The following is a 21,524-nucleotide window of genomic DNA, read 5'->3' as shown; positions in this document are numbered from 1 at the left end:
AATCAACATACAGATTTACATTGAGCTTATGAGCAAGCTTCAACTGTGCAATGTGAATTCGTGGAGAGGTGGCATTGCACATACTATCGAAAGTCTGAAGGAGGTGTGAGTAGTGGATCAGACAAGTTCCATGGTCGTGTGCTAAGGGGGTTGAAGCCCAAAGGCCGCGCCACTTCGGTCATCCATGATACCCAAGAGGAATGAAAGACGTTTCAAACCTCTGTGCCACCTCCAGTTGGCATTCATCTCCATCGTCGGCATTTCCGTCAGGAAGTCATTCTATCGAATGCCTTTTAACGGCGCCCATACCACTTCGTCAATGAATATGTGGGCGAAAGAACATTTCTGGTCATATGGTGTCCACAACAGACTCAGTATTAAGCAAACAAGGCTTACCTCAGGTATGAATCGTTGACGAGCAGATTGAAACTGGATGGTGACCTTAAGAAACTTGACCGAAGCAGAATTGGATGTACGGTTTTTCAGTGGAGGTGCTGGTGAGTGATGTTCGTGAGGACCATACTGCAAAGGGACCGACTCGGTTCTATGCACATATGGAATCAGGTTTGGTTAGGAATCGTCGTTGAAACACATCGAATAATAACATATTCAATCAGTTTGCGTAGCAGAATTTTAATTCGCGTTTCTTACTTGATTTTGACCCCAAAGCTTGCTTTTCGAAGCAGCCCTCCGTATTTTCAGAGATGGAAACTATACTAGGCATCGTCTCGTCTCATCTTGACGGCAACAACTCGATGTGTTTGCATCCGTTTAAGTTGGATGAGTTTTTACGATGTTAGGCTGAAGGAAAAAATAAAAGGTATATAGCAGCTAAGTTGACCGCTTGACGAACACAACACTCGAAGAATGAAGAAGCCTTACGACGTGTTATGCCGCGTCACTGTCTATTACAGTTATGTTGAAAGTAACTTCTAAATGTACAGAGAATAACAGAAATCATCTCAGAGTCTACCACCGAAGTGCCCATGCTCATCAAACTCCAAATACAACGAAAATAAAACATGTAGTGACTCAATTAGTTGTCGAGTCTTGACTGGTGGTTGTCTGCCGCTGCTCTTATTACTAGCTGCTGGTGTCTTCACAGGATGGACTGGTATATCCATCAGAGCTAAGACCAATTGACTAGCATCCTTGAGATTTAGATCAATTTCATCGATGCCAAGAGACTCCTATGAGAGAGATCAAGTAAGCCATAACGCCGAGTGATATAAGAAAGCACCATCAGTTACAACACAATGGCACATAGCAGACCTTGTCGATTAATAGCTCGGAAACTCCTTGTGGCCATCTTTGCATCAAGTCCTCTAAATCCGGCATCATCTTGGAATACGTGACTGTTTCAGATGGCTTGATATGCATCTGATTCACGGAAGACACCCATGACTGCAGAGCCTTCCTTCCAACTGGCGTTGCGATGGGCACATCAATTGTCTTGACTGCCATTGTGTCGTCATTCTGAGACGACTTTTGCAGAGCTCGTAACTGCAAACTCAAAGCTATGAGATGGGGAACGATAATCAGACCGAGGTTTATGTCTTGTGCTGTATGTAGTTCAAACTTACCAGCAGGATCTGACTGTTTTGTACTTGGCTCATCAAGTACAGTCAACCCTAAACGAGGAACACCAGCAAAATCCAAATTTTCAGCACCATCAATCTTGGGATCGTCGTTCGGGAGAGGAACCTGAACGACAAGTGAATCTTCAGTCAGATCAAACGTCCCAATAGTACTACTTCTGCATCGAAGTCAGAAGGAGCGTACCTTCATCATGGGATCAGGATCAGGTATTGCTGGTAAGAACTCGGGTATAAAACATTTCAATATCGGGTCTAATTCAATGTTTTCTGGATGATAAGCGCCAATGTACGCGACGAGTTGCTGCATGGCCGTTGAAACAGCAGCTGGGCTATTGAGGTTTCAAATTTTAGATTCCAGTGTAAAGACATGAATATTGTAACTTGCCTTGGAGCATTTGACGGTTTTTTGGAAATTCCTGGTATGGCATAATAATCGTCGGAAGTTGGCGTTGAAGATGGCTCGAATTGATCCAGGCCTCTTGACATCATTGGTGACTACAGCAAAATCATATTGCGGTTAGACAAAAAGCAAGGCTGGAGAGAAGCAACTGTTGCAACATATTACTTGTTGTTGTGAAGGTGACAAGTCATCCAAATCCTTGTTTGAAAAAGTCATGTTTCGCGATTGTTGATATGGATACCGCGAATCTTCTGGCGCATCGTCTTCATCGTCATCAAGAGCATCTTCGTTATGGTCGTTGGGGAATGGAAATCCAGCCTTTGAAGTATTTGGCCTTGTTGAATTTCCAATCCTCCAATCTGTGTCGATTCCCATTTCCCAATCTCGTTGTAATTTCGCAGCTATCCGAGTGTCTTCCTCTAGAGCCCATTCTCGAGCTATTTTATCATCATCCTCCAGTTGTTGATGCCTTTGTGCAGTGCGGGTAGTCATTGGTCGTGCATTCTGTGAATAGATCCTGTCAGATGGCCATAGTTGTAACGGAATATCGAATAGATCTTTATTGTTCTTACATTTCTTTCCATTTTTTCGAGCGACTTGAATCACTGCAAATGTCCAAATGTGCAGATCGAAGTTTTGATGTGAATAGACCTAGAACGAGGAAAGCATTAGGCTAAAATCTACAAGTACCAAAGTACCAGAGGATTTACGTGTTTTGACCAGCAGCTTTGCATCTTGATCTCGCAAAAGAACAAATCACATACTCATCAACTCACCAGCAGGCCACAATGTCAAAGAGAAAGATCGTTGACGAAGAGGACGAGAAACCAGTCCAACAACCGCGTCAACGACAAAGTAAAACTCCTTCAACTGGTCGGTTTGGCGGAGTCACTTTCGGCCAAAATGATTCGTCGTCGGATGAAGAAGATGAAGGTGAAGGAGATTACGACACTCCTAATAACAACAATAATAATGATCTAGCTTCAGACGATGATGATGAACAGGATGATGAAGAAGAATTCTTTGAAGTCCCTGTTGGTAAGCTCACATTTGCTCGTGATTTGGTGACAGACATCCAATCGGACCACGCATACTTCTATTAGAGCCTCAAGGTGGAATTTCACTATCAAATATGCAGCCATTCGAGATCCAAATCCCAAAGTCTACTCAGCTCGATTGGAAGGCTACCAAACAGTACGTATCATCGTGAGCTTCCACAGGCCTTGACTTAACCGCCTGCTTATACTCAGGAAGGAGAAGGAAGACAAGTATCGTAAACAAAGAGAGCAACAACTCAGAAAGGATGAAGCTGATCTGCTCAAATCTATACACTGCGTGCACTTGCTATGTTTGGTCGCTGTAGGCATGGAGCGTAATACTTGGTGCAATGATTTGGAACTTCAAGTAAACAATTCAATTTTCTATATTCTACGATGCACTGACACTTCCAAACTTAGGCCCTTATGATAGGCTTGATACCTTCCAATCTCTCAGCTGCCTTCATGGCAAATACTATTCAATTAGGATCCAATAAAGGCAAAGGAAAGGCTTCAGACTCATCGCCACAGCTCATGACCCATTTACGGATGCTACTTCCCTTCTTCACTTCTCGATTTACAGTAAATCCTAATCTGGATTCGGAAGAATCTCGTGGAGTCCCATACTTGATCGCCACTATAAATTCCATGTTAGAAGCTTCAGGCCCACAACGTATAAATCAGGTACCATTGTCTAGAGAATCCATATGTATATTATTCGTCACCGTGTGTCGAGCTCTTGGATTGCGTACGAGGTTGGTTGCCTCATTGCATCCAGCTCCTTTAGTAGCCAAAAAGGCCCCACTACCTCGTAAACCTTCTGCAAAGACAAAGCATTCATCAAAGGATACTACTGCAGATTATAACGTGGAGCATGATGATGATGATACGGGTGGTGACAAAAAAAAGACGAAATTGAATAAAAAGGCCAAGACAGAAACACTCACCAAACGTAAAAAGGCCAGTGAAATTAATATTGCTGCTGCCCGTACGACATCGGGTGACGATTCAGAACCTTCCCCGCCGAAAAAGAAGTCGAAACAGACAATTGTAAAAAAGATCGCTGCTACTATTAGAGAAAAGACCTCATCATCAGCCAAACAAGAACCTCAACCAAAACAGACAGACTCTGCAGCATTGGACGACGACTCGGATTTTGAAGATACCGATCCACCAACATCCTCATCCAAATCCATACCAACTCCATCTAAATCTAAATCCAAGACCAGTAGTAATAGTAAGAACAGTAAAGTCGTTGAAGTCTCGGACGATGAGTCTGAGCTTGACGAGGGACCTCCTCGTAAGAAGGCTGTCGCCAAAATAGAACCTCTCGCCAAGAAAAAGACAATCCAGAGAAGAGAAGAGGAAGTTGCCACTGCTTCTGATTCAGACTGTATGATTATAGATGTCAAAGGATTCCCAGCTAGTACAGTATCAACTAAATCAGCTATCAAAGGAAGGAGTAAATCAGACTTGGATGAATTGGGACCCAATTTCCTTCCAATTCAGTATATGGCTGAAGTCTTCAATCCTCATGATAACGAATGGATTACTCTAAATCCATTGACTGGTAAAATGAATGAGCCATTAGAATGGGTAAATGCGGTTGGATTTTCCAAAAATCGTCAGGCGCAAGTTCAATACGTGGTTGCTTTTGATGACGGTAAGAAAATCTAATGTAGCATGTATTCACTTAAGTGGGACTTTAGAGATCTCATATTGGCTTCTCTCGATTTTTTTAGCCTTTGGAATTCGGTGTGTGACTCGAAGATATACGTCACTATACTTGGGCAAGACCAGTAAACTACGATATAAAGAATCTGGTCAAGATTATCTAGAAGAGACACTTAAAAGTTTTGCTCGAGAATGGGACCAGACTGGTGTGGTTGAATCTGCAAAGTTGAATGCTGCAGCTGTGCAAGAACCCATGCCTACTACTTTGTCTGCCTTCAACAACCATCCGCTGTACGTCCGTACTGTAAAAAGTGCTCCTGATGGATACTACTGCATTACTAACGGGGCTTGTTTGTCGTGCAAGGTATGCTCTGGAGAAACATCTCAAGAGCGCTGAAGTCATTCATCCTATCGGCAAGAAGCATGCAATAGGAACATTCAGGAATATGCTTGTGTATCCGAGGAAGAATGTGCTGCAGGTACATTGTCATATTATGCATGTTCCAATTGACGGGGGGCTTTTTGCTGACCTCTCCATTTTGGTAGTGTAAATCACCAGAGCAATGGAAACGTGATGGACGAGATGTCAGAGAAGGCGAGAAGCCTATGAAACTTATCAAAGCTCGGGCCGTCACCATCAGAAAGAAACGGGAGATTGAGCAATACAAGGAAGCTAAAGCTCAAGCTGAAGAACGTGGCGATGATGTTGAATCCATTGCTGGTGTGGATGTCAGTCAGACACCTTTATACGCTGAGATGCAAACTGACTGGATTACTCATCCTCCCATCGTTGATGTAAGATGTTCGTGTCATAGGTGAAGGAGCTGCGCTGACTTTTTTTCCGCAGGGCAAGATTCCCAAGAATAGTTTTGGCAATTTTGAGTTTTTCAATCGGCGTATGCTTCCACCGGGTGCTGTGTATTTGCCATGTAAGAGTGTGGTGGACTGTTTGTATTCCATATTTTGTCGCTCATTGTCATACTTCTTTTGGCATCGTAGTCAAAGGACTGAGCAAAACTGCTAAAAAGCTCGGAATCGATTATGCTAATGCAGTCACTGGATTTGAATTTAAGGCTGGTCGATCTTTCCCACGAGTAGAAGGTGTCATTGTTGCCAAAGAATCGGCTGCTGTCTTGATTGAGGTACGTCACATGTAAAATGAGTGTTCGTATGCAGATACATGGATGGAGTTGACGAATCTTCTTTTGTTGTTGTGGTTGTTGAAGTTTCGATTCTTTTTGTAGGCTGCTGATCAGGAACAAAAGATTGACTATGAAAAGAAAGCGGAGAAGCGATCCAAAAAAGCAATCAATAACTGGAAGAAACTCGTAAGAGCTCTATTCATTCGTCAAAGAGTTCAGACTGAGTTTGGAGATGGTCATGATGCTGTAGACCAAGGGGAGGATGTTTTCGGTGGTGCTGCCGATGAAGGAGAAACAATTGAATTGAGAAACAACATTGCTGGAGGCTTTTTGAGGGAGGCTGATGATGAAAATATAATGTTGGAGGAAGCTCTTGGTGCTGGTGGAAATGACGAAGATGAAGAGATGGAGTGGTAGTTATACTTATTGCAACACAGATTCTGTTGCCTATACGCAAACTTGGTTCAAACCCCGTTCGTGACAGGAACATCGAGCCTCCAGGCACATTCCTCCCACGTCTAGATCTTTCAGCTTTAGTATTGTCCACCTCCAGAAAGCCACGAAACAAAACATTTAGCTATTAGTTGATTTGCGACGTGTTGGAGAACCCATGTCAATAAACAGACCGACATTGAACGCGAATAAACAGCATATCGCTGAGTTAAGTGTCTGTTCATCGGCCACACTGCCGAACACCTACTCAAGTTACTATACACTACCAACAATGGCACCCAATGCAGGAAAAACTAAGGAGGAAGGACCACAGCTACCCGAGATCCATCTTAGCTGATATGGTAAGTACTCCGTGTCTTACTACAGACCTTGCATCGTGTTGTAAACGTTGCAAGAAATTCACAATTCCAGTTTTTATCACATGCTCCTGAAAACGATTTTGCTAACTAGGAAGTTGCTGTGGAATGGATCCATTTCTGTCTTTTCAATCAAGATATTTCAAAATTTGTGTGGCTTTTACTCGTGCAAGGTGTTCATTGGACTCGGTTTCCGATTGACATTAAACACATTTCAGAATCACTCACCTTTTTCGGATTGTCTCGCCATGTACATAAGATCCCTCCTCAAATGAACGTTTAGAAGGTAAGCAACGTTTCACTGAATGCATGCTTGTTGTTCAAGGCAGCCATCCCCGTTTATTTCCAAATTGGCCGTATCCATTCATGGGGTGTGCACATATTGGACAGAGTCCATTGTGATTTCTTTGCACGTGCGACAAAGTGGTTCGAGTAGTGGGTAAAATGCCGGTACATGGGGTGAGTGGGTCGGCTCATCTGAAGCAGATGAGGAGGTTCTGGTCGTCATTGACGCCCGAGTGAGATGCCCGAAGTGGCTGCAAATGTAACTCGATGAACAAGCTTCTCATCCCACAATGATGCAGCATTTCCGATACGTCTCTGTACGCCTAGACGAATCAAAATCGATGTAAACGAACAATGAATAGACTCACGAACCGCACTCGTCCCTCTTTCTTATAGGAATGCCATGGACTCGAGGACAAGAGTCTCTCTAGCTACTTAACAACAGATCTCTCTCGGCATAACTGTTGGTTTTTCTTTGTAACGTACACGCATATAAATCATTATAGTCACTAGAACCAATGGCTCAATTTGTCAAATTTTATTGGTATACTACAGATTTTTAGTTTTTAACAGGAAAATGTCGTTCATAAGAATCACCAGAATGAACACCATCCAATATATAACTGACTTAGATTCTCCAGCGAAGTCTAAATTATAGAGACACAAAGTTAGGAATCCATGTGAGTCATCAACAACTCGAATCAATCCATACCGCTTGCAGGATTAGACGTTGAACCTGCGATGGTACGTCCAACGTGTTGTTGGCCTTGAAATCACGACCTAAATTTCAAAACCGAATAAGATGGGATGCCAAAGAATATCTCACATCAATCATGAATCTCACCAGTGAGTTTGTTTGAGACACGTGTAATGACTGCCAAAGCTCGAGCATTCAATGCCTCAGGTCGAGCTTGTTCTCCCTCTGCATCATGAACAATATAAGTTAGTCTTTCAGGCTCCGAAAGTCATCCATTCAACCAACCCATACCTGCTGGAATATGATCATTTTCAGGTGCATCATTACGAGAATTATTAGCCAACCTCCAATTAATAAGTGGATCATAAACAAAGGCTTCAAGAACAGCCATCAAACTGTCCTTATTTTCCCGTAAGACCCTCATCACATTTTCACAGGTGATTCGGTAGTTTCCTTCAATTCCACTGACTTCCATAGCATTTATGAGCATTCGAGTCAATCGGAAGGGAATCTTTTCAGGGAACTTTTCTCGATGCATGGCTACTTCGAAACAATCACCAAAGTCAATGTGGCACACTTTTCCAGTGAACTTGTCCAACATCAGATTGGAAGGATGTCTGTCACCAAGACCCAAGATATAGCCCACCATAGACATGACAGCAAGGGAACGGGTATAGTTGGTTCGTCTATCCAGCCATACCTACCAAAAACCAAACAACCTTATAATTCATTCTTTGATTTTGTACTGAAGATAAAATAATACCTCAGAGTTCTTGCTCTTCAGCCACAACACTTTGTACAGATCTTGACCAGTAGTATTTTCTAGCGCATATTCAAAGACTTCGACTTTTTGCAACAAGGTCAAATTGTCGTAATCAGGAGCCATCTAAAGCGACAAAAAAACGGTTGGTGAACGGCGCCACTTACTGACGCACAACACAAATCTCACCTGTAACATCAAACGATGCTCAATATTTAGCAGAATCTTGCGACTTTCACGATAATCTCTGATGAGAGTATGTAGAGTATCACAATTAGGTACCCAACCAATGAGACCTGACTGAGGCGAGAGCGGTATGACAGGGTATCTCTGAATGTTGAGTTGACGCTTGAATGTCTCGGGGTCTGTGGACAGCAACGTATTGACTAGGCCAAAGAGTTGCATGACACGTTCATCTTGTCTCAAATCCTCATGTCCTGTAATGGTGCGCTGTGAGCAAAAGGGCAAAAAACAATAGCGAGCATCCGATTTACCTTTCAGCAAGTATTGGTAGTCCTTTCCATCACTGCCCTTGATGGTCAATCTTCTAGGCCTCTGTTTTGAAGTGATGACAGTCAATGTAGCTACGAATGACCTAATCTTGATGACAGGCTCGCCACTGTGATATGTTCCTGGAGCAAAACGAAGTTTGCATCAGCGACACAAAATAATCTGAGCGATGGGTCAGCATACCTGGTATGGCAAGCTCCAAATCTCGGGCTTCCAATAGTGCAGGAGACACATATTGCAGCTCTAATGTCGTGAGTTGAGGTAATTGTTTGTTGATGCGCCTGAACACCTATTGTTCAGAAATTGAAAGGGGTCAGATGAATATTTCAACATTCTTTAATTAAGCAGACAGGGTATTTTACCGTGTAATACAAGTCCCAGGCTTGATTGAGATCATTTATGTGCAAGGTTCGCCTATACCGCCGACACCAATCCAGAGCTTCTTGCAAGTCTCGACCAAATGATTGATTAAATGACACTTCACGCAAAGTTTCAGGTCCCTAGAAGTTATCAAAGCTCTAGCCTCTATTGTATCACACCTCAATAAGGAGTCGTAATCACTCACTCGTTCCATCATCTGATGCAGTGGTGCCAAAGTAGCAAACATTCCATCAACGTTATGATCTTGGAAGTATAAGCGAGAAGCTTCTTCCAATCCTTCGTGCCACATTTCATGCCATAAAATGGCAACTCTAATGAGTTCTTGACTCACAAGCAAGGCCTGCAAAATGAAGTAAACGCCTGGAATGGTTTACTTTCAAAAATGAACCAGGACAACTCACTTGTTCAACAAGCATAGCACTATGAGTTCTCATCTGATCCATGATAGCTATGGCAGCATCTCGACGGAATGAACTCGTAGATTTCGATGCAACAGTCAAAGAGTATACCAAAGCCTGAGGATGCTCTTTACCAACATCAGATAAGAGCTGATGAATCAATTGTCTTACATGAGGACTCGGGGTATGAATTCTTGCAATGAGCTAGAAGACAAGGGACAGTGAGCTAGAGAGAAAAAACTGTAATATTCATTATCAACGAAGGTACCTGAGGTATTACTTGCAACCATGTATCAACGCTAACATTATTGAACCCTTCGCCAATAGCTTTGTTGACATCAGGTTGGTATCCATACTTGAACCACAACGTCAGCAGACGCAAAGTATCTTGCAAAGAGTTGCCTTTCGACAAGGCAATGGATCGGAAGAAGCCTTGCACAGATGGTACAGCATGAGCCACTAATTGCTCCGGTGGTATTGTCTCATTCGACCGTTCATAATGAGACAAGACTTCGAAATTGGCTAATGCCCATGCGTGCCAGGCTTTGTACCAATCCTTATCACATTGCGTAGCAGCACGATACGATCTTAGGATTTCTGGAATGTTGTCCTGTGATTGCAAAAGAGAAGAGTTAGTAGTGTCGCACACTTATTCTGATTATAGCTGCAACGTTTTTTTTTTGGCACTCACATCAGTCATCTCTTCTTGCAAAGAGAGCTGCCATTCACCCAACTTGTTATAACATCGTGCCAACAGTCTCATTTGAGCGAGACGATTGGGATCATTGGCAACAGCTACTACACTGACATCATGCGATGCCAATCCTTGCCGTTGTACCAAACTGACTGTGAATTGCTTGAGTTGCGTGAATACGTGGTCTTTCGACACGGTGGCCCACATATGCTTCAAGCAAGCATAAACTACTTGTGGAGCATTATTGACAGTATCCAATTGTTGAGTAAAATCAGTTGCTTCTGGATTCAACAATGCAACTAGGGTGCGATGCGACAGACTAAAGCGACCAGTTTTTCTACATAGATTGGCAAACTTGATCCACATCTCCATGTCTTCATTTGGAGATATTACCAAGGCTCGAACTTTGAGGATGCGTTGCCACACATCAATGTTTCTTTGACAACCTTTTAACCTTTGGACAAAAAATCATCAGCTTTGAAGAATCAAACAGATTAAGTGATGCGATTCACCGACCTCTTCATCCAAGTCTTTCTAATGAGAGCCTGTCTTTCTGGCTGATCGTATACTTGCTTGTACTGTATAATTTCTTCAAGCTCTGCAAGCATTTGAATTCGAACCACAACACTAAACACAAACAAAAAAGAACTTATAAACAAGTAAATTTAAGCAATCAATACGGAAACTCACTTGTATGCACGATTGTAACTCTCTCCGACCAATGCCATCAATTCAGTATCCAACAAGTCTCGTGTCTTGTCAATATACTGAGCAGACTGAGGATAAAAGTTACGATGTAGTGCCAAAATAGCTCTGAAGAAGGCACTATCAGGCGAATCTTGTTTCATAGCATCAATATACTCTTCCATGACATCCCATTCACCTAATGCCCAAGCTGCACCACTAGCCAATGAGGAGATGGCAGATTTTACATCATCTCTAGCCGTTGGCCATCGCTCATGAGCAAGCTGTGATAATGCTTCCCATTCACCCAACGAATACAGGCATCTCATTCGACCTAGAGTCGCTTCAACAGATAATGGATCTTCTTGTTGTTTACGTTCATATGCTGCTAAAGCATCTTCCCATCGTTGCAGCTTTTCATACCATGATTCCTTAAGTTCTACTTCGTGGTTTTGCTGAGCATACGTTAATATACCAACAGCAGAATCCGGCTGCTGCAGTTGATTATTTATACTAATTAGATTTTCGATAGTACCAGGTGTCGGTTCGGATATAAACTCGAGTTCCTTGTAATGCAAAGCCTTGGCAAAGGCATGGCATTTAGCAGCATACTTGCCCAGAGTACGGATATCTATTGGCAGAGCCTTATCATCATGTTCCATGAATTCGGCAAGATTTAAAAGGGTTTGCAGTATTTCTGGAGGTATATTGGGAGACGTCAGGGCAGTTTCTAACGACCTAACGAGCTCGTCTTGGAATTGATCATAGAGCTCGCTCCAGCAAGATACAAATCCAGCATTGAATAATTCTCGAGCCAATGGCGGATAGCTGGCAGCTAAACTGGCACAAGCTCGAAGGGCATGTGACGGAGACTCCTTGAGTAATTCAACACTAAATCGACGGATCCATTCTGCCCAATCGTCCTTTGTGGATCGTTGCGAGGCTTCCCATGCCTTTTTGAGATTCTGCTGATTAACTGGCAGTTTCTTCGATGATGTTTCGGCCTGAGTTTCTTCAGCCGGCATATCCGAAAATCCACTGGACAAAAAATATGTTAGACAATGTGTGCTTTAGTAGTATCACCGTCAGGTTATGCTCACCGATCATCTACTTCTGCGTTCATTTCAATCTGGACATGCTCATTCTTCAACAGTTTAGTGACGAGCATTTCATAACGAGCATGTTGAATGTGATGTTTCGACATTGCCTTAAGAAGCCGAGAAAGGCATGAGCAAAGAATGATTGCCGATATGGGTAGCGAAATGTACTTTCGCTCATCCGACTCGATTCATACCTTGTTAATCATGGGTACAAAAATCGCAAAATCCGATGACAGCTGATACAGCAATACAGACAAAGTATCCATAGCCGCCACTTTTAGCTCTGGTGGACCAGTAGCCAATACCCGTACTAGTGGATGAGTAATTCGTGATGCTTGATCAGCAAAATTGATTTTTTTACATAGCTGAGCAATGGTTTGCATTGCACTTCGACGAAGATGCACCGGCACATCTTGCCGTTCAAACAACTTGACTATAACGGGTATCACTAAATGGAGGTATTCTTCCAAGTTGGATCCAAATATAATCATGGCATGTAAGACTTTTTGGGTTGGAAGCCTTCTTTCAGAATTATCGGTTTCGAATATCTGCAACATTTGTGGTAGCAGTGTTGGAAGATGCACTTTAAACTCTCCATCGAGGGCAACTGCTACGGCTTCTACTAGTGACAATATGGTGATTTGAATCGAGGCATTGGGATTCCAGTATTCGTGGATGAGGGCAAAGATTTCTGGTAGATAGTTTCGAATGTGTTGTTTGACAATGGATACCAGCAAACTCAATTGCTGGAAGTGGAATTCTAACATGTTTTGCACATGTCCCATAACGCTCAAAAAGGGAGGTAAAATCTATTCCCAAAAAGGAGGCTGGTTTGAATAAAATTGACACTTCAGTATCAAATCTTCAAGCACTTTACCTGTGGTAAAAAGGGCACACATTTCAAACCTAATGTCTTGAAAATATACATGACGGCTTGAATGACAGCGGTATGATGTGGACTCAGGGATGGATCTCGAAGTATTCGCATCAGCGAATTAATGGCGACTGTTGGATAATAGTCTTCTGCTATACCAGTTGGCACAGCGACTGCCTCTGAATTTATGCCACCAGTCATGGTGTCGTCGGATGTTCGGGACACCATCTAAATGGGAGACGAGTAACTTGGCTGAAAATAAAAGAAGCCGGTAACCACTGCAAATTATACCTTGTGCTTTGGGTCCAGCGCACCCAAGATGCCCATTACTTTCACTGTCTCCCGACGAATAGCAGGCGATTGCTCCGTCTTCAATATGTTGATGAGCAAATTGAGCAAATTAGGATACTTAAGATACGGTTCTATAACCCATCCTGTATTACTAGACAATTGACCCAGTGTCCTTAAAGCTGCTTCTCGTTTCGTAGAGCTACTCTGATCTTGCAATGTCTCTATTATCATTGGCATCAGATCATCCAAGTATGGCAACAAGTCTTCACAGCCAACTTGGGCTAATTCTCCAATAGCTTCTAAAACTTTGGATCCAACACCGGGACTTGGATCTTTTACTTTGGATATCAGCACTTTGAGCACAGGTTCCACGTATGGCTTGATGAGTCTTTGAGCTGATGAAATCAAATGACTCAGTAATCGAGCACTCTCCTCCTTGTGCCGACTAACGCCTGAATACTCTAGTTCAGTCAATAACTGAATCAGGGTTTTACGTAGTGATGGCATAACATATGCAGGGTTGTGCATTGCTAAGCGACCAATGATGGTGATCGCAGTTTCTCGAATGGGGAAGATCTCGTCATTTAAAGCTATAAATAAGGATCTGACATTTTCCGCTTGAGCCAAATGACTATCAAATCGTTCGTCCAGTGAAGATAAAACTTTTTGTCGGATTGTGGAATCTGTATATGCATTGGGTGCAAGTGAGAAAAAAGACTGTTTTCCGGCATTGCAATGACGCTAACCTTGATCAGATATTCCCACAGTGAGCAGCTTCTCCAAAACTTCGCCCACAATCTGCATAGCATACGTGCTCGATCCATACAATCCATCACGAGCCAAGAGTTGACAACATGTAACAGCAGCAGCTTTCCGAACTTCTGCATCATCATCTTCCAGATATGGAGCGGCACAATCACGAACCATTTCATTTAAAATGTGACCTGAGCAAGACACATCACGTTAGTGAATTGACACTGAAAACAGTGGTTTTTTGGCCTTCTGAGGAGCTCAAATACCTGTGAAATCAAAGCTACCCAACGTGGTCAACGCCAAAATAATAGTTTCTTGGTCCCTGCCTTCCAATATCTGACGATTTGGAAATGTACAAAGATGTGATGAATAATCAATGCCTGATGCGAAAGAACATTTTGCCCTACCAAGAGATCTCTAGTATGAATGATCCCATTCATACGAGGTGGTGCACCAGGATGTCGATAAGGTTGACCACATAATATCAGTGACAACATATTAAGCAGACGTTCTACAGAACAAAAATCATGAGTGAAAAACATCCGGAAGGCTGAAGGTCTTCATTGTCACAGACCTTGAATATTCGGTAACAGTGGTTGAATATGATTTGCCAAATCAGCTAAAGCTTGTCTCAACGGCTCTGTCAGACCAGCAGCAAACATCAAATCCAGTAACTCATGAATGTATCGTGTCAATGCAGGACCAACTGCTGTGGCCAGCATACTGATACATTGGAATATTGGTGCATCTGTAGGACCACGGTTTTTGCTATTACAAAAATAGCAAAAGTGAGACAGAGTTCAACGAACAATTTGCAGCTTTCGTTGACATCTTTTTTTCTGCATACCCTTTAATAGACAATCCTTCCTTGATGGTCTGCAAAATCGAATCCAAATATGGTCCAACATGACTTCCAACTGCAATAGCTACTTTGCCTACAGCTATAAATGCTCCAGATCGATCCTTTTCTTTCTTTAATTGACCAAGTAGATGATTCATGGATGGATTCAAATAGTTTGTAACAAAGGTCTCGGTTTCAAATGTTGCCAATGCTGGGATACTCAGGATGACGGTTTTACGAATGAGGACGTCGCGGTGGTCTTTATATTTCAGTATCAAATCACAGATTTCTCTGTATCGTCCATCCATGAATTGCTAATAGACACAAACAAAGTGAGTATGCAATCGAGGACTGATATAACGTCAACTTACAGTTGCAGCTGGAAACAACAACACACGTAGGGTCAACAAAGACCCATGAATCGCATCAGCGGTATTCATCTTGAAACCTTTCTGAGCTTCATCAAAGATTTTGCGATACCATTGTCGGCGTGAATGTGATTCTCGTTGATTAACTAGATCGAGTGTAGCACTTAATGTTTCAGCAGCACCTTCTCGAATGACTACTTTGGAGTCTCGTAATGCAACCCATATCAAGTCCAGTATTTGGGGAACGTATGAATAGATGAAGATGGGTGCGTTGGCTGCGAGTTCTCGCAATACTAGGACTGCAGCATATCTTCTGGCTTCACTGCGATCACCTGTGTACATAGATGCGGTCAGTTCTTGATCATGATGAGCGATACAAAGGAACGTGTCTCACCCTGTAACCACTCTAAAGCTCTCTTGACTTCAAACTCGACAAACTCTGCAGTCAGATTTCCACCAGGTTGTGCCAGACGACCTTTCCAGGGAGACGAAAAACAATTAATACTAGCACAAAACCACCGACTGTGAACCAAGGAGAATACCCAAAGCTTTGGCAGCCAACACCGCTATCTGAGGATCAGTTCCTGGTAATACCAGCCTCAAATAGTTCGCAAACCGTGTTATCTTTGTAGTATTGTCTTCACCATCGAAATCAATCAGCTTGTCTAATATAAAGATCTAAGGGTTAACTCACAAACTAGTGTGGTCGATAAGAACATCATGTTCACCGATAGCGAGTATTCCACCAATCTTGTCATACACGTCATTACTCTGTATCAATTCGAATATTCTTCGATTGACATCATTCATGAATTTCGAGAAAGTCTCTCCAGACACTTCTCGCGACACGCTGACCACCTAATGTTGCCAAAGTCCCAAAAGATGTTTTAATGTGTTGCAACAGTTGATGCAGAGTAAAAAGAGACGGTCGATACATGACTTTAAATGGAAACTCACGTAATCACGTAGATCTGTAGCTCCTCTGGCTCGTACATCTTCATTCCTGGAAAAATAAGATACACAAATGAGCAAAAACATCAATTTGAGGGGCTGTCAGCGCAGAACTAGTTTCAAAAGCTGGGTTGAAAGGAGAACTTGAGCTTGACACGTACTTGCTCCGTATATCCGCCAGGAGCTTATTCAACACCTCAGCACCAACTACAGCCATTGGACCTGGAGCTTGCTATATTGTTGAACAAAAACACGAGGGTACCAGTTACTAGAACTTTATTAGCAATATTTACTTTCAGGGGTACTTTCTACATTTTTACAACTACTATGCATTCTAGTATTCGCATATTTCAGAGGCAAAGTTCTAACGTTCTGTGCAAGATAAATACAACAAGGCCTTTGTGCAAAGTGTTGTCCTGCTGCTTAGTCAATCATGATACCCACGCATTTCTGGTGCTAAAGAATAGAATTTTGTATTTAGATCTACACGAGAACAATGATCTCAAAAACAGCTAAATCAGCACTTACCGGACACAACCATTCTGAGCCTGCAGGAACATCCGAGACACCGTCTTCACAAGAGGCAAAGAAATCAGTCACATATCCGAGAACTAGAGACCTGATCTCTTCCTTCTCATCATCAGTAGCATCACACCACTCCACATCCGATATATCCTTGACTTTGTCACGAGCAATACTTGTAGCTTGAGCAACAAAGTACTCAATGACTCGTGGCGGACGTGTAGAAGCAAGTTCTAGAGTAGCTGGAATAGGTCGAGAATAAAGCGATGCCATCAGCTCCTTGAGATCTCCAAGTCCATAGGAAGTGATTGCGTCGGTTTGTGAAGTGACTTCTACTGTAGCTTCATTCTTTGGATTCTTGGTATCTAAGAAAAGATGGTTGAATGAGTTAGACTTCGTTCCTTGAACACAACTCTATAATAGAATTGTTTTTTTCTCGTTCGCTTCAACTCACCAAAAGAAATGTAGAGCTCGAATCCATTTGCAAGTAAACGTGGATCAGAAACACGTCGCTTGTCAATTCCTGGTAGAGCTGGAACCAAGACTTCTTCACTGGTGACTCTTTGAAGAAAATTCAATCCTTTGTTACCTCCGACAGACCTGAATAAGGACAGGTTGTTTGAATCAAGCCAAATGGCGTTACCTTTGGTGCTGAAAATACTTACTGCGGTCGCAACAGAGTTGCATATGGAAGAGTTTTCAGTGGTAATTCACCACTTGAAAGCAACTCTCGAAACAGCAAGACTTCAATCATCCTACCAAACGAGGCAAAAAGGTATGACGCCTATGTTGCACTGGATTGAGACACCAAATCAAATTTGCAATTTACCTTCGCAAGTTCACAACGACCACTTTGCCATCGACAGTGATAGTCCATACTGGTGAGTTCTCAGCATCAAAGACACCAGAACCAGAACTTCCAGAGATAGGACCAATGATCAGAATCCTCGAATCAAGTGCCGCCTTTTCATCATCTTCATCATCAACAGAACTTTCAGGAGCAGGCAATCGATCTTGTACCATGAGTGCATAACGTTCAGCCAAATTACTCAACTTAATAGACACAACCATGTCCTCGTCTCTTGTAGAATATACGGGCAAAGGTGATTGTGAACCAGACGAGGACACTGGTGTTAACCCACTACTACCAGTACTACCACTTATACTAGTAGGTTGTGCAAAGTCTCGGACAGGTTCTCTGCCCTTTGACTTGAATGGTAGTCGTGGTGCGAGCAATTCACTCAATTTCAGTTGACGTTGACTGCTTTCCATGATCGGTGGTCTCTTTTGAGTAACCACTTGTTTTGGTTCAGCCAGATTTGCGGGAGGAGTGACTTGTGGTGCTTTGTTGGCTGGTTTTCGTTTGGGAGTGGATGTAGGGAATAAAGGATATAATACGGGTTGTTGATGTACTACTGCTGATTCGTCACACTCAGACTCTGGTTGAGGAGTAGTATGAGGCTGACGTTTCTTCTCCAACCACGAGTCGAGAGTCACATTTGAGCTATACACAACACTATCGACTGTAGTAGCCTGATCTTTGAGAGTTTCATCAATATACAAATCCATGTCATCACCTTCCAGCATTATACGACGTCTTTTACGTTTGGACTGCATAAGCTGTCCTGATTCTTCATCGATTTCGTCGTCATCGTCGTCATCATCGTCGTCGTCATCTCCTACGACGCGAGTTTCTGGTACGTCACGACCCATGCGTAATAACCCAGGAGACTCGTCAGTCATGGATGTCATTAAAGTGAGTTGCCCATTTATAAGACCCAACAAGACTCTAGGTTTTGTTGGACTATTCTGGCTCGTTTTCTGTCGATTTTGTGAGGGCCGTGATTTCTTCAAATTCGATACAGGCGTCCTGAGAGTCTGAGGAACCTGTTGATTCTCAGACTCTGGAGGATATGCTCTTTTCAAGAGTCTTTGGAAACTTTAAAAGAGTGACATGAGGACTGATTTTGGGCATGTTGATCAAACCGCGAATAAGAATTACCAACTGAGTATAACATTAGGGTTGTGTAGCATGACTAGAGACTTGTCTGGTTCCAAATTTACTATATTTGAAGAAGGAAAATGACGTTTATGAGTGGATGGACAGGGAAAGGAAACTTCATGTGACATTGTTGGATTTACCATCAATAGAGTTTGTTGGTACTTGAATATGAACAAAGAGAAAAGGATGGCGACGTCCATTGATGGGTTCCATTGAAGAAAAGTAGGTGTCACGTGCTCGAACAATCATATCTTTCAAGGTCTTATTAGACGGATTGACAGGACGACCATTGACATTCATGAAGACACGATCAGCATTTGACCTTGCTGCAATGGTGGGATCTATAGGGTGTTCCCAACGTGTGAAGATGAAGGGAATAACGTATCGTTGAAAGGGATTGGTTTGCTCAAAGCGGAAGTATTACTTACCAGCACCAACTTTTGGAAGCACTGCTCGAATCTCAATAGCTTGTTGAGCATTGGATTCGACGTGTTCTTGACTTTCACCAGCATCATCAGGATGTATCTCAAGGGATTCTTCAAGTTCTATAAGCTGAGAAGAGATTGCTCGACCAAATGTTTGGGCGATGGCTTCCAAGTGCGTTCCGGCTGCTGGTTTGTTCATCTCAGAGTCCTTCTTGATACTCGCAGCTGAATCGACAAACTTGAGTACGATGCGCAACTGTGGTACGAGTATGGCATAGAGCTTGACCATTTCTGATACTTGAGTAGCAGTCTTTTGCTGATTTGAGGCTGCATTTTTACGTCGGACTGGGATCCTGTTGAAGACACGTCGTACAGTCACTGAAGTACCACGATCCATGGCCATTCGTTGAGTGCTAGGAGACGGGAGGTGATGAGTGTGAGCGTTGACTAACACGTGGTCAAGGTTGACCAAAGTATTAACATATTATCGTTTACCTGGTGATGTGTCCCTTCTTGTCGAATTCATATACTCTGCCAGCTCCTTCACCCTCTTGTTCGACCTTAGTAGCGATCATAACACTCTCTGACACATTACAGATCGAGTTCAGAGCTTCACCACGAAAGCCAAAAGTTTCAAGCGTGTTCAAGTCTTCAAAGGTGGTGATCTTTGAGGTACAATGACGTTGTCCTATCATGGAATCAAGGAAGAATGCAACAGGGATTCCTGTTCCGTCATCTTTTACGACTATCGAGTCCAAACCGTTCCTTTCTAGCTTGATATTGATTGAACGAGCACCAGCATCCAGGGCATTCCTAATGTGAGCGTACGGATGGTATGCACGTTGGTTTCAAATGTTGACGTCTGACATGTCGAATGTTGACAGCAAGTTTCTGGTTGATCTTTGGGAAAAGTAGCAAGGACGGACTTACTCAATGAGCTCTTTGATGACTGCTTGAATGCTGCTTTGAGCTTGGCCAGAGGCAATCCTCCTAGGAAAAGATGCAAGTCAAGAATCAAAGTGTGATTAAATCGCAGTGCTGCAGATGGTATACCTCTCTGTATCTTTGGGTAGACGATTGATTGTCGCCATTACAGCAAATAAATAAATTAAAATCAATGAGGTGACTTCTCTGCCTGAGATCGCTTTCAGCTTTAGTTGTGACTTGACTTGTAAACGACAGCTTCAAGATTTGACAGCCACAACACAATATGGATAAGCCATACGGTCAAGACTCCTGATTGCTCTCTAATTTGATTTTCTTCGAGCTTGACTGTGATGCTTAAAGAAACAGCGCGTCCGCTGTTGTTTAAAATATTGTGTAAATGTTGCTTTTTCGAGCCTAAATCGGAAGATCGAATATATTCATTTGAGGAGCATGTCTACGATTATGAAAAACAGAAATGCACCTCTGTTCAGCATCCACGTCGGCTGGTTCATCGGCTACTGCGATTTCGCGTCCGCCTTCAAATATTTTAGACACACACTTGACGACTGGACTGACCTTTTCTTCAAGCGAGAAGGAGAGCGGGACAGGAGCAATCTACTGAAAACCATTTATCCTAGCTAAACTCTATTTACACCGAGGTAAATTCTTCCTTCCCTCGCCCAATAAAACCAGATTTACTTAACAACTCATCACAATCATTCTTTTCTAGACACAGTACCTATGGGAAATCCAGTATACATCGAGCAAGAAGATGCGCCCAAGCAGGCTCGCCACACTAACTGGTGGGCTCTTAGGCAACAAAGAGAGATTAATCGCAGAACCCGTGAAAATAATACTGAAGCCATGGAGTCAGAAGAATGTGAAAGTGAATGGGAACGGAATATGAGACTGATGGTAGATAGAGCTAGGGCGACTACCCGGCCCTTTTCCCCTGCAGCTCCTGACTCAGACTCGGATCAAAATCGTGACACAACCCGAAGGAGGATAAGCGCATCTATTGCCTCTCAAGATGACGATTGGAGGAGGGCTAGTAGAAGGAGACTCAGTAGAGGTGGTCCATCAATCTTTGACTCGGAGGACTCTGAAGGCGAATCTGTACCTGAACGTGTCTTTGTAGAGCGCGTCAGGATAACGAGGCCCAACAGCCAGCCCAATAATAGTAACAGCACCATACATATCTCTCAACCTCCCTCTGTGACTGCCGATAGTAATCAACAACGACGGCTCGAAGCTGGCCAACAACAACAAAACCCAGAAGTCAGAGAACTCGCCTTGAACACATTCAACAGACTATCAAGACTATATCATTATCAACACCAACAACAGCATCCTTCTCAACCGCTCGAATCGCCACACTTATCATGGGATCAACAACACATA

At 42.9% G+C, this 21,524-nt stretch overlaps 3 protein-coding genes across 3 annotated transcripts; 1 reads left to right on the top strand and 2 right to left on the bottom strand.

The window, feature by feature from the left end:
* Positions 1-962: 962 nt before the first annotated feature.
* SmJEL517_g02514 (uncharacterized protein) lies at positions 963-2,582 on the bottom strand (the record flags this gene model as incomplete). The annotated part of the gene is made up of 7 exons (XM_031168442.1): positions 963-1,190; positions 1,273-1,517; positions 1,584-1,704; positions 1,783-1,927; positions 1,999-2,093; positions 2,164-2,502; positions 2,571-2,582. 7 exons carry the CDS (start codon positions 2,580-2,582, stop codon positions 963-965), a joined length of 1,185 nt encoding a protein of 394 aa, XP_031025585.1.
* Positions 2,583-2,786: 204 nt separating this feature from the next.
* Positions 2,787-6,268, top strand: SmJEL517_g02513 (uncharacterized protein; the record flags this gene model as incomplete). The annotated part of the gene is made up of 10 exons (XM_031168441.1): positions 2,787-3,036; positions 3,102-3,192; positions 3,249-3,402; positions 3,456-4,698; positions 4,778-5,000; positions 5,074-5,188; positions 5,256-5,504; positions 5,557-5,638; positions 5,709-5,851; positions 5,954-6,268. The coding sequence occupies 10 exons, from the start codon at positions 2,787-2,789 to the stop codon at positions 6,266-6,268; spliced, it is 2,865 nt and encodes a 954-aa protein (XP_031025586.1).
* A 1,270-nt stretch (positions 6,269-7,538) lies between these two features.
* Positions 7,539-20,287, bottom strand: SmJEL517_g02512 (uncharacterized protein; the record flags this gene model as incomplete). The annotated part of the gene is made up of 40 exons (XM_031168440.1): positions 7,539-7,592; positions 7,658-7,725; positions 7,790-7,867; positions 7,934-8,342; positions 8,406-8,528; positions 8,592-8,839; positions 8,897-9,034; positions 9,096-9,201; positions 9,275-9,412; positions 9,478-9,633; positions 9,695-9,895; positions 9,960-10,301; positions 10,383-10,839; positions 10,902-11,012; positions 11,076-12,107; positions 12,170-12,276; positions 12,364-12,978; positions 13,047-13,271; positions 13,335-14,017; positions 14,081-14,278; positions 14,354-14,423; positions 14,495-14,598; positions 14,662-14,855; positions 14,935-15,242; positions 15,300-15,628; positions 15,691-15,771; positions 15,839-15,961; positions 16,025-16,154; positions 16,254-16,299; positions 16,409-16,479; positions 16,776-17,134; positions 17,224-17,369; positions 17,435-17,524; positions 17,599-18,708; positions 18,772-18,832; positions 18,912-19,112; positions 19,200-19,609; positions 19,692-20,009; positions 20,127-20,186; positions 20,250-20,287. 40 exons carry the CDS (start codon positions 20,285-20,287, stop codon positions 7,539-7,541), a joined length of 9,738 nt encoding a protein of 3,245 aa, XP_031025587.1.
* Positions 20,288-21,524: the final 1,237 nt, after the last annotated feature.

The sequence above is a fragment of the Synchytrium microbalum genome (genome assembly GCF_006535985.1).
Source record: "Synchytrium microbalum strain JEL517 chromosome Unknown SmJEL517_scf0010, whole genome shotgun sequence".
In the NCBI taxonomy this organism is placed as follows: domain Eukaryota; kingdom Fungi; phylum Chytridiomycota; class Chytridiomycetes; order Synchytriales; family Synchytriaceae; genus Synchytrium; species Synchytrium microbalum.
The sequence above is the reverse complement of the archived record's forward strand: the minus strand, read 5'-3'. Positions and strand labels throughout refer to the sequence as shown.